Source organism: Rhodamnia argentea, chromosome 7 (assembly GCF_020921035.1).
Source record: "Rhodamnia argentea isolate NSW1041297 chromosome 7, ASM2092103v1, whole genome shotgun sequence".
NCBI lineage: Eukaryota > Viridiplantae > Streptophyta > Magnoliopsida > Myrtales > Myrtaceae > Rhodamnia > Rhodamnia argentea.
Window position 1 is genome coordinate 9713435 of NC_063156.1, and position 10921 is coordinate 9724355.

Consider the following 10921-nt stretch of genomic DNA (forward strand, 5'->3'; position numbering starts at 1 on the left):
AGCAAAATCAACTCCAGAGCGAAGGGAGACGAAACATTTCCGAGATTCTTTTCCAAGGTTCGACAAGGAATTATAGCAGAACAAGTATAGCAAATCAATCAAATTTTCCGGTTAGAAGTGTCGAGGTCCCCAATCTCGATAAGCTTCAGCAAAGCTGTACTTTTCTATTTGGGTTCCTTTCCGTGACCACCTTATGGGAGGCATTTTACCAATGAACGATCTGTCTGTTTATATCGCAATCTTTAAGTAACAGGCGTAGCAAAATCACATGGTTAGCATCACTTCTCAGAGAAATAGCTAGTTATATTGGGGTGGTTACTTCCAGGCCAAGGCAAAAGGGACGTGCTTGGCACAAGGTGGCGGTTTCTAATCTTCAACATCTTCCATATTGGTTGATGCTTCTCCAAAACCAGGCTGGGTGTCTGAGATAATGCGAGAGTGGCACAATACAGTCCCAGCATCTTCTAATTCGGAAAATGAACAGGTTATAGATTTTTCTGACGACAAATGTAAATGAGGTCTTTCAGAATTCGGTTCTACTGTTGGACATTTGTCCACTGATTGAGGTGTTCGTCACCCTTGTGAGACCTATGCTGTTTTCTTTCCGCGACTACGTGGATGTAGTACAATGATGCACGATAGGCCTAATGGATGATAGAGGACAACAAAATAAATGAGTAAAACAACCATAGATACTCATGCTGGATCCTTCCGGTATACCTCTTTGGCTGCTTCTGATTGACTGTGTCCCGGGTCATTACTGACAGGTAGCGTGACCGCTGCTTTGTTCACACCCTCCTCTAAATTTAGAGAAGCCATCTCATGACTCGGTGAATGGCCTCCTTCTTCAGAGGGCTCGGAATCAGGGTCTGAAATGGATGTGTCTTCCTGGTGTATTTCAGACTCAGCTGGGGATAGATAGGTTGGTAGAGAAGAATCAGAGACGGAATCAGAGACTAAATAGGACATTTCCTTTTCTTCCTCTCTCATCTGTTGCGCATAGGTCTCATAGTTGAAACCGGCAGGGTTTTTGCCCCCAAATGCAGATTCCAGCTCATCCCTATCAAATAGCTCTTCCATTATCTTTTGGCTTTGTGGATCATCTGAGTAGACAAACTTGACCTTCTTGAATGTCTTGGTCTCGAGGAATGGTTTCACTATCTGCTATCAGGAAAGTTTCATCAATTTGACGATTTCTAACCGCCTACAACTATATAATATCATTCCAACAGAAAAAGCGAAAAAAATTGCCAATTACAGAAGTTCTCAAAAGCAAGAAAAGGAAAATTACGCAAATTCCAGGTCCCTTATTTTGTTTTCTTGTTTCTCAACTTTTATTGTGTGGGACTCCATTAAGAAGCCATCGGTGAGACAAGATTTTCCTTCAAAATAATGCAGCAACAAAACTGATGTGCCTGGGTAGGATCAACTGTATCTATCATAAGAATCAGTGCCGACAGTTGGAAGTCCCAACTTAATCAGTCCTTTAAAAGAACTAGTAAATTAACAAGTAAAGGAAATTCAGTTTGAGGCATTTATCACGTCTTTTAGAAACTAGACATGTCACTTGACAATCATCATTTTAATAGCAATCGAATAAACAAAACCACTGATTACTTGTAAAATACACTGGTACTACTTATAAGCATCTACACACTATTTATCCTCAGTCACTCGGTTAAAGCACCTCCCCATTACCGTAACACATGTATGAGTAGGCACACTGATTAAGTTCTTAGCAACTGTTCCACTTCCAACTCCACTAAATAGATATCCCTTCATTGAACTCATGAGCATTCGTGGATAGAGCGGCATCTACTTGCCTAGAATTACTTCTCAAGCACCAATCAGCGAAACTGAACACTGTATTAATGGTTCGATTAATCACACACATTAACTCAGATAGCAACATTTTGTTTCTCTAGAAACAAACACCGCTCATCCTGTATGTCACTCCCATCCATGTAGAATTTATACGTGGATACATTTCCAGATTAAAACTTGAAACTCAGGATATGGAAAGAGAAACTTGATCTTCCCAATTCTACTCTATGAGAAATCTAGAAATGGATCGATCAGAACAAGCACTAGTTTTAGCTGCTCAACGCATGATATTGTCAGTGAGAGGTACAGAAAACTGAAAAAGAACACAACACAATTACCTTCCAAAAGGACTCAAATATTTTGGGTGGATTATAGAGGATTCCAATGCCCAGTCTCTCAGGATAATAATCCTGCAATATATGTGCCGTCTCCCGAGTCACCTTCACTGATATGCTTGACATGTTCCATCCTTGAAAATCAATTAGCCACACCATTTGTTCCTGACTTGGCTTTAAATTCGTAATTGCGTTTTCCATACAATAAACCAAATACTTAATCTGCCCCTCTGTTGCGGTTGTATTCTGTGCCAGAAAACACGTAGAAAGAATTTCAACTTCTGAGAGAATGTTATATATTACAAGAAGAGAGAAAAAGCCTACCACGTATTCCTATTCTGAAATGTACGTTATTACCTGAAAACCCGGTCTCATGACAAGAACAGTCCTTCCATTCTTGTCGAAGTAATTGGCCCTGTAGATTTTACCTGTCTCAGCTTCACGAGCGATGTCTTCCTAGAAGCATCACAAACACAGAAGCTTCGTCATGTGTCAACAAAAGCCAAGATGCTCATGGAAATAACCAAGTGAAGCATTTCTAAAGTGAATTACGAAGTGATGCACATAAATACTACAGGTGAAATATGAAAGTTACAGTTCAATCTCAATGCAAAATAAACAATTTGGTTTGAACTCATTGCAATCATGCGTCCTCTCTCTGAAAACCCATAGAAAGACAATCACATCAGGGTCTAAGAAAGTTGCTTATTGTTCATCATCCCATGGCAGTCAGAAAGAGTTGACCGAAGTTTTCCAAAGGATCATAGAGCATTAACGATGTTATCTCAACAGCTGTCTTAATAGCTGTTCTAGATCAACTTGCAGGGTGTTTGACATGAACCACCGAGAACTAAAACATGCAAACAAGATGCAGGATAGTAGTAACTAAGAGATAGAGAATTTACCCATCTAATTTTTTCTGGCTTGTAAACCAGTCTCCATTTCAATGTTTCTTTCACCATCTTGGCCGCCTTCTTCGTGTTCCAGTTTCTTGCTTTGAGGTACCTTATGATTGATGCATCTGAACATAGTGTTGGAAGCTTATCAGCAATAGGCCCCAAAATCTTTCTGACTTCATTGACCTGATGGAAAGGAGACAAGTAATTATTCAAATAAAGAGTCAACTTTTAACAATCCTAAACATTTGTCAACCACATAATGGGTTCACTGTTTTTCCCATTTATACTTTTAGCAGGAATCTAGTTTGCCAAGCGAAGTTACTATCTACCAGTCCAGGGGAAAATGAAAGAGTAGTATCACAGAAGTCAAAATATAGCAGAGCTTCTCAAACACCACAAAGAACTGAGAAGAATTCTCTGAAGTGCTTTAGGAAACGGGTAGGACTGGGAACTAGAGAAGTTTTGAAAAGGTAGCTACACTGTTCAGATGTTTTCAGCATTGCATCAGCAACTCCGAATGAGCACAGTGGCCATGCTTGTTTGGCACATATTATATCAGTATCTTCCCAAGGGATAATACCATGCCATGGGTGTAGATAGTTTGAAAATGGTCATTGCAAGAGCTTCTCTATGCTTTGAAGTCACTTTTCAAAAGCTGGCAAAGATTGTCAGACATATTGATAGAAAAATCATCACTAGTCAAGTAATTGTCAGCCAGAGCAATGGACAAAACACGGCAAGGAACATAAAAACCTATTTAAACATGCAACTCTATCCTAGAATGCAATCTAATCTGAATTATTTTAAACATGCAATTATCTACTTGATTCTAATTTAAGATGCTATCTAATCTAAATATGCAAAGATTATCTACATGCAAAATCTTTTAGAATTTTAAAATAAATGAAAGACAAGATAGATTTTAAAAGATACGATATCAATCAATCAATTCAAATTAGGAAACAAATCAAAACCTGGCAGCATAACATATTTTGCAGAGCACAGAGTCCAATACATGAATCTATTTAAACATGCGAAGAACACATAAAATAACTCCTGCAGGAGAGAGGAACATAAAACTGAGCACTATCTCACAGACAGAAAAGAATTTGCGTCTTCACTAGTGCAGTTATTTTAGGTTGAGCAGATGGTGTATAACAATGACCAAGGCCACACACAGATCAGATGGGACTATAGCTTAATTGTTTTTTAGAGGAAAGACAAGTCACAGACAGAAATGTGGTAAGAACAAGAGAAGGGATAGACAGGAGTGGAGCATTTCAGCAAGAAAGAAAAAAGTTCAATCAATAATATTAGCATTAGTTTTGTACTTCATAAAGGGCCCCAATTCCCTTAAAAACCACCAACTTTCTGGGTACGAATCCTACTGAGTGGTCCACTAGAGATCTTAGCTCGGATCTCAATCATGGCCCAGACAGTTCTTTTTCTCATAAAAAACAACAACTCTCGGTCAGTATTCAAATTTAACCCCCGTCAAGTTTCCATCTAATGATGCCTTTAAAGATTGGATGTGTACTCGGCGACTCGTTGGACGGAAACTTGATGGAGGCCATATTTGGGTACTGCTAAAAGTTTGTGCTTTTTCATAATGTAGAAAAAAGTGCGGCTAGAATTGGAATCCGAGCTAAAGTTAGTTTTTTTTTTTTTATGAGGCAAAAGAAAAGTTTGGGCCAGCATTTGAACCCAAGCTAAAGTTTTTGCACTTTTTAAGAGAATTACGCCTTTCATGTAAAGAATAGTAAATATCTAACAGATGCACTGCATATACATAAAAATGTTTCAGCCCTGCACCTTGGTCTGTTGCTCCTCGAAGGACAGACTTTTCTCTGCTCCACTTGCCCGTAACTTTTTAAAAGACATACTTCAAATCCTGGCACAGGCTGAAACTTAGAAGAAAACAGAAAAACTGCATCATGAAGTAGAGAAAGTATCAGAAAAATTGGAGAAGAGAAAGAAGAACAAGTTAAAAAGGTGAAAACATGTGCACATGCTTATATTAGACATACAAGACCTTCAGGCGTTCAATTCCTTATACTTCAGAATGAAAATGCAGATCAACACATTCATTTGATCTCCAACTAGAAGAACTTGTTAGCACGAGACCTCCGAAAATTTTAAAGATCGTTTGTCAGCTTCATGACAAGATGGAAGAGAAGCAACCCAGTTGAGAATACATGTTTAAAAGTATAAGGTGAGTGAAATTATTGAGAAAGTACTGGTTTTGTACAGTTTACACAGATATATGCTGACATGGAAAATTCCTGAAAATTCCAACTCAACAACCTGTTGCCCCCAAGTCTAAGATACACTGAGAAGGTAAAATAAAAAACCATATTTCCACAAATAACTACGACTTCTAGATATGGATTTTTCTGTCAGTTTCTTTGGGAGGCAAATAGAGAGACATATCTACTCCACTGATGAATGCACTTCAAAATTAGTCTAAAAAGGACAATAGTAATGAAGACATATCTTCATGTCAGTTTTAAAGGATGTAGGAGAAGCGATATATCAAATTGCTGGCATCAAAACTATAGAAACAGAATTGGGCACTTCCGCCGCAAGATCAAGGTTGACACTGACCCAGCCATAGTTTAATCCCCTTCAATAACCCAATGATCGAGTACATATTTCCATAGCCAAAACTCTCATTTTTATCCATTTGAGGCAAAACTATATCATCATAAACACTTGAAAGCTGCACGAGCCTCGTATTTGGCCTGTAGAATTCCTCTAGCAAATTTGTCTTCTATTCTTAGGCCAAACATGTATTTCCCGAGCAATCAATTTCTGTGCAGAACATCCATCTTAAATTTCTCGAATATAATATCATATGAAGTAGGGAAGATAGGAGATGCCGGCATTCCTCCAATGGCGAACATCAACAGGGGTAAGTACAATAATCTTTGCTTGATTCAATTATGACTGGAACTAAGCTTCAAAATAGGGTCCGCCTTCTGGATGCAGTAAGGAGCGAAGTACAGCGGGGGGGAGAGGGGGGGTGGGGTTTGGTTATTGGCTTTTTATTTAAGTTTCCCTTGTTGCCCAGGCTCTAGGCAAGGCAAATGCCAACAATAGGAAAGGATGATAAGCCGCCATTACCCCACTTGGTAGTGAGAATAAGCACCTTAGTTGAGTAGATGATCGGGATTCCTACCCAAGTGTTTCACTAGTATTCTTCTGACCTTGAGTTCAGGTAGGCTTAAGGTCCAGAAGCTCTGAATCTTAAAAAAATATGAGGAAAAAAAGAAAGGCCAAAAGAGAGACATGCACTTCTAGTTTCTTTTCGCACATACTGTGAACTCCAAAAGCATTGGTTCCTTGTGAAAATGGTTGTAGACACCTGAAGAAAGATTTTATTTGTATCCAACTTAGGTACTCTCAGTGAGCATATGACTTCTAGCTTGAGACTGATGAAATAGGTAATTGCAATTAGGACAGGTTACTCTCCATATCAAGATTCTACATCTCCGTTGGTATTGCGTTTAAAGAAAAAACTGCACTCCCCTGCTCTAGCATGGCAAACTCTCTCACTTCCATCTATTTTCTGACTGCCAATAGATAGCCGGAGGTGCCACTACATGAAAGCTCAATCTGAAAAGGCACATGTAGCAGCAATTCGTTGCTTCCCCTAGATCATAAATGGGTCGTCATGCTAATTTCTCTTTCGACTGCAAACCAAGATTGCTCAGGGTTTCATCTAATGAAATTAAATTTCAGAACTGCAATTTCTGATTACTTGGCATTACTAGTAAAGAGTAAGTTACTAAGCTTTCCCAACCGCGATCACAGAATGGCCAATCATCACCCAAAAGAATTGCATAAACTTCTTTCTCCAGCTAACCTATCATCTCTAGCAGGTAAAAAGGTGAGATGATACAGTTCACCATACAGACCGAGCAATCCAACAAATAAAAATGATATAAAACACCACTATTTCCTCATCGGCTGACAAAACAGAGTTTTATCACATATATATGCAAACATATTCAGTACATCACCAAAAAATGCAATCGATGTTCAATCAACAAACCATCGAAAACCCAAAATTGTACATGTCGCGCATGTAATTGGACGTGCTTAAAGGAGATAGCTTAGTACCACAAGGATAAGCCAACCCGTCAGCAAGCAATGATGACGATGTGATGGTTATGATGAACGACCCCACTGGTCAATAATCTGGACGAAGCCGGGTCCTTTTGAATGATAGCTTCTAATACACCAGAACAACGATTTCATTCAACAGAACAATCCGAAAACCCCGAACAAGGTCGCTCAAAAGCAAGAGGACAGTGGCCCACCGTCGGTTTTCTTAGCGGAGATGAATAGCCGATCGGAATATCAAAATACCCACGAATGTGCGAATGCACATGAGGCCGCGTGAACGGCGATACCCAGCAGAAGCAATCCAACGGGGACAGAGAAAAAAAGGGAATAGAAAGAAGAAGGAGAAGGGCGAGGACGACACGCGAGGTCTTACAGAGATGCCGTGAAGAACAAGGCGGAGCACGGGAGGAGGAAGGCGCTCGTCAGATTTGAGCTGATGTGAGCCACGAATATGCCATGAATCGTCCGCTATTCGTGGGGAGCTCCGCTTGCTCTTGCTGGGTATATCGAAGACGAAGGAAGGGACAGAAAGAGAGAGAGAGAGAGAGAGTGAGGAAACGGGCGTGATCCACTGATCTGCTGCTACCTCCGGTTTTGGAGCCATACGCATGCAATCGCTACCCAAAGAAAAAACCAGACATTGACGTTGTTAGCCATGGACTAGACTTTGCCATAAAACGGGAAAGGGAATTAGGAAAATATTTTCTGAAAATGATGACTCATATTGCTAGCAAAATATAAATAAATAAAAGACATCTTCAACCTTCACAAAAATATTAGTACATAAATATATCGATAATGCAATATTCTTAAAAATTAACTGTCTCAAGTGATACAACTAATTATTTTTAAAAAAATATTTTTCCAATCATTTATTTTTCGTGAAATAAATGAGGCCAACAAATAAAAGAATTGTAGAGAGATCTACAGTCACGCTATCATAAGATGAAACTTTATTCGATACATGCAAATGGAGTGGGGAGTTCGACAAACATTAATGAAGCTTATATTCGACGCATCAACGAGTCCAGTATTTCATTTCCACATCATCTACGGAATAAATAAGAACTTCAGTGTCCAACGCCGTTTATTGATATTTGGTGATTCTCGCAAAATTGATTTGATAATGACTAATCTGAATGACCATCGGATGAAACCTTATTCGATTCACGTAAATGGGATGAAGAGTTAGGTGAGCATTAATAAATAATACAATTGACGCATTAACAAGTTCGAAATATTTCATTTAAACGTCATCCATAAAATAAATAAGAACTTCAAAGCAGCCCCCGTTTGCGATATTTGGCGGTTCTCACAAAATTAATTTGATAAGAGGTAATGCAATATCATGCAAAATCCAAAATTAGTATCACTTATACACATTTATTCCCAATATATTTCGATCCATAGAAATCCCTAAATTAGTATCACCGTCCCAATCTTATTCTCTAGTACAAATTTGTCCAATGTTTATTGCTATGTGTCCTCCTCGTCACCTAATGTGCCAAAACCTAAGTAGCACCGATTCCGACACGCGACACAATACGCCGACACGTTATTTCTCAAAAAATAGAGAATCTTGACACGTTGGGCACATTGTATTTATCATGTACTTATAAAAATATCAACGGTGAATTTCTCTTTATTCTTCTTTTATGAGAGATTCAAGATTACTTTTTGTTTTTTACTAGCTGGGTATATTAATATTGGGATGGCTAGTTATATGACTCAAGTTTATATATTTTATAAATTTACATTTTAATCCCTAATTTAATGAAAATGCTTAAAATTGACCCGTGAGTGTTAAAATGGGGTATCGGAATGCCGGACTCCGGTGTCGCTATCATGTCTTGAGCACTGACCACGTATTGGTCGCATGTCGAAAAGTGTCAGAGAGTATTGAAAATGATACAAAGACTCCCGGAGAGTGTCGATACTTTCTAAGACAAAACCCATGCTTGACGGATCCTACGTGGATTAGGTGTGATTTTTGAATTTTTTTTAGCTCTATCTATGGCGGGAGTGTGCACGGTTTAGGCTGGTTCGATCCTAACATGAAACTAGGAGCTGGACCAATAGTCTCGATACCCAAATTTTTCGAGACCATGGACCGGACCGAGACCGGATGGGATTAGGATCGGCGGTCTAGTCTGGTCTCGGTTTGGTCCCAATAGGACCGCTAATACCAGTTCTTTATAGAAGTTAACCCTTGGAATACATGCATGGCTAACGGGGAGTGAGCGGAGAGACAAAGGCAAGAGGAAGGAGCACCGAGCAGAGCTACGTTACGAAAGCGACACGCCAGCATCGAATGAGAGAAGTGAGTGTCAACTGTCGAGCGGAAGATGAAGATAGGTAAACTCATGCCAAGTGAGAGAAGTAGGTATCGATCGTGGAGCAGAGACGAAGATGGGGATTAGGTTTAGATTAATTATTTCTTAAAATATTTCTAATTTTTTTTTCTCTCCATATATATATTTATATATGTTCCGGACGGTCTGGTCCGATCCCATCCAACATGGAGTTGAGGATCGGATCGCTTGGTCATCAATCCTTTTTATTGGGACTGAGGACCAGACCAATCTGTGCGGTTCGGTCCGATCTCAATTCGGTCCGGTCAGTTTGCACACTAGGACGTAGAATAGATGGATGGAGGAAGGGACGAGACGCTGGATGAGGAAGGAAATGGATTCCAGATCTTTGACCGTTGGGTGAGGCGGGTGAGGGGTGGCAGGCAGGCGAGCGCATGGAATCCGGGCACGTAGCGTGAAGATTGGATGGACGGACGGACGAGATGGAAGGAGGCATGTCCCCGTGATGATCATGATCATGACGTCATTACATTAGGCCTTTCCGATTGTTCAACCCGGACGACTTTCTAGAATGCATTTACCGAATCGGCATCCGCTCCGCGCTCTGTTTTGCTTCCGTCACTTGCTCTGAATTTTCATTGTTCTCGATAAGAATGAAAGCACGATATAAATGCTGTCTGAACTTTGATCTCGATATGCGATGTGATGTATAAACTTTAACCCAATATGCTGTATTGCCCCTTAATATTAAATTTATCCAATACGGTCTACGAACTTTGAGTACATATTCAATTTAGTTCTTAAATTATATGAAAATATTTAATGTTATGATTCTATTGGACGTTTTCATATAAATCACGGACTAGATTGAACATAAACCAAAATTTTAGGAATTACGTTTAACAAATTAAAAATTTAAATGACATTGCACTTTTGAATAAAACTCAAGGAAACAATGAACAAATTAAAAGTTAAGAACTCACATTGCGCACTGAGTCAAAGTTTATGAATCATTTGTACCGTTATGCCTCGAGAATTCGGCCGTCATTCTTTAGTAGTTAATTCAAAATTAAAAGAAAAAAGTTTGGTCGCTCGACACGGTCCCATGTTGGTTTTATTGGTACGCTACTAAGAAAACAGTGTGCGTGTGGGGTCGAATCCAAACGCGCACAATAACGAACGGTACCTAGCTAACATTAGGCTAGGAGCGAAACTTAGCCCGCACATGGTAAGTAACGTGGTTTCCGTCCTAGGTGCTTGGCCTCGTAATGTCCGATGGACCGTGACTTGGATGGGCATTGAGTTTGAAAGGTCCTCATCTCTTTTGACGATTAAGAGGACTTTTGTAAGGAAAAATTACACACTAAATCCTGCTAAATTCAACTGATCTGACCGATTAACAACGTGACAATATAATGTGGAT

The 10921-nt window shown here is 39.5% G+C and overlaps 1 protein-coding gene across 8 annotated transcripts; it reads right to left on the reverse strand.

Moving 5' to 3' along the window:
* Positions 1-17: 17 nt before the first annotated feature.
* On the reverse strand, positions 18-7823 carry LOC115737734 (phosphatidylinositol transfer protein 3-like). 8 transcript variants are annotated; one of them, XR_007199195.1, is made up of 8 exons: positions 7560-7821; positions 7181-7292; positions 4871-4959; positions 3065-3241; positions 2517-2615; positions 2163-2405; positions 630-1161; positions 18-577 (listed from the first exon to the last, which is right to left on the reverse strand). XR_007199195.1 is itself a non-coding variant. In XM_048282231.1 (5 exons), the coding sequence occupies exons 1-5, from the start codon at positions 7794-7796 to the stop codon at positions 697-699; spliced, it is 1221 nt and encodes a 406-aa protein (XP_048138188.1). In that variant the 5' UTR covers positions 7797-7823; the 3' UTR covers positions 18-696. The 8 variants fall into 8 exon arrangements, 1 of the variants encoding a protein (XP_048138188.1); XR_007199193.1 differs by having other exon boundaries at positions 4871-4985; XR_007199192.1 differs by lacking the exon at positions 7181-7292.
* Between the last annotated feature and the right edge of the window lie 3098 nt (positions 7824-10921).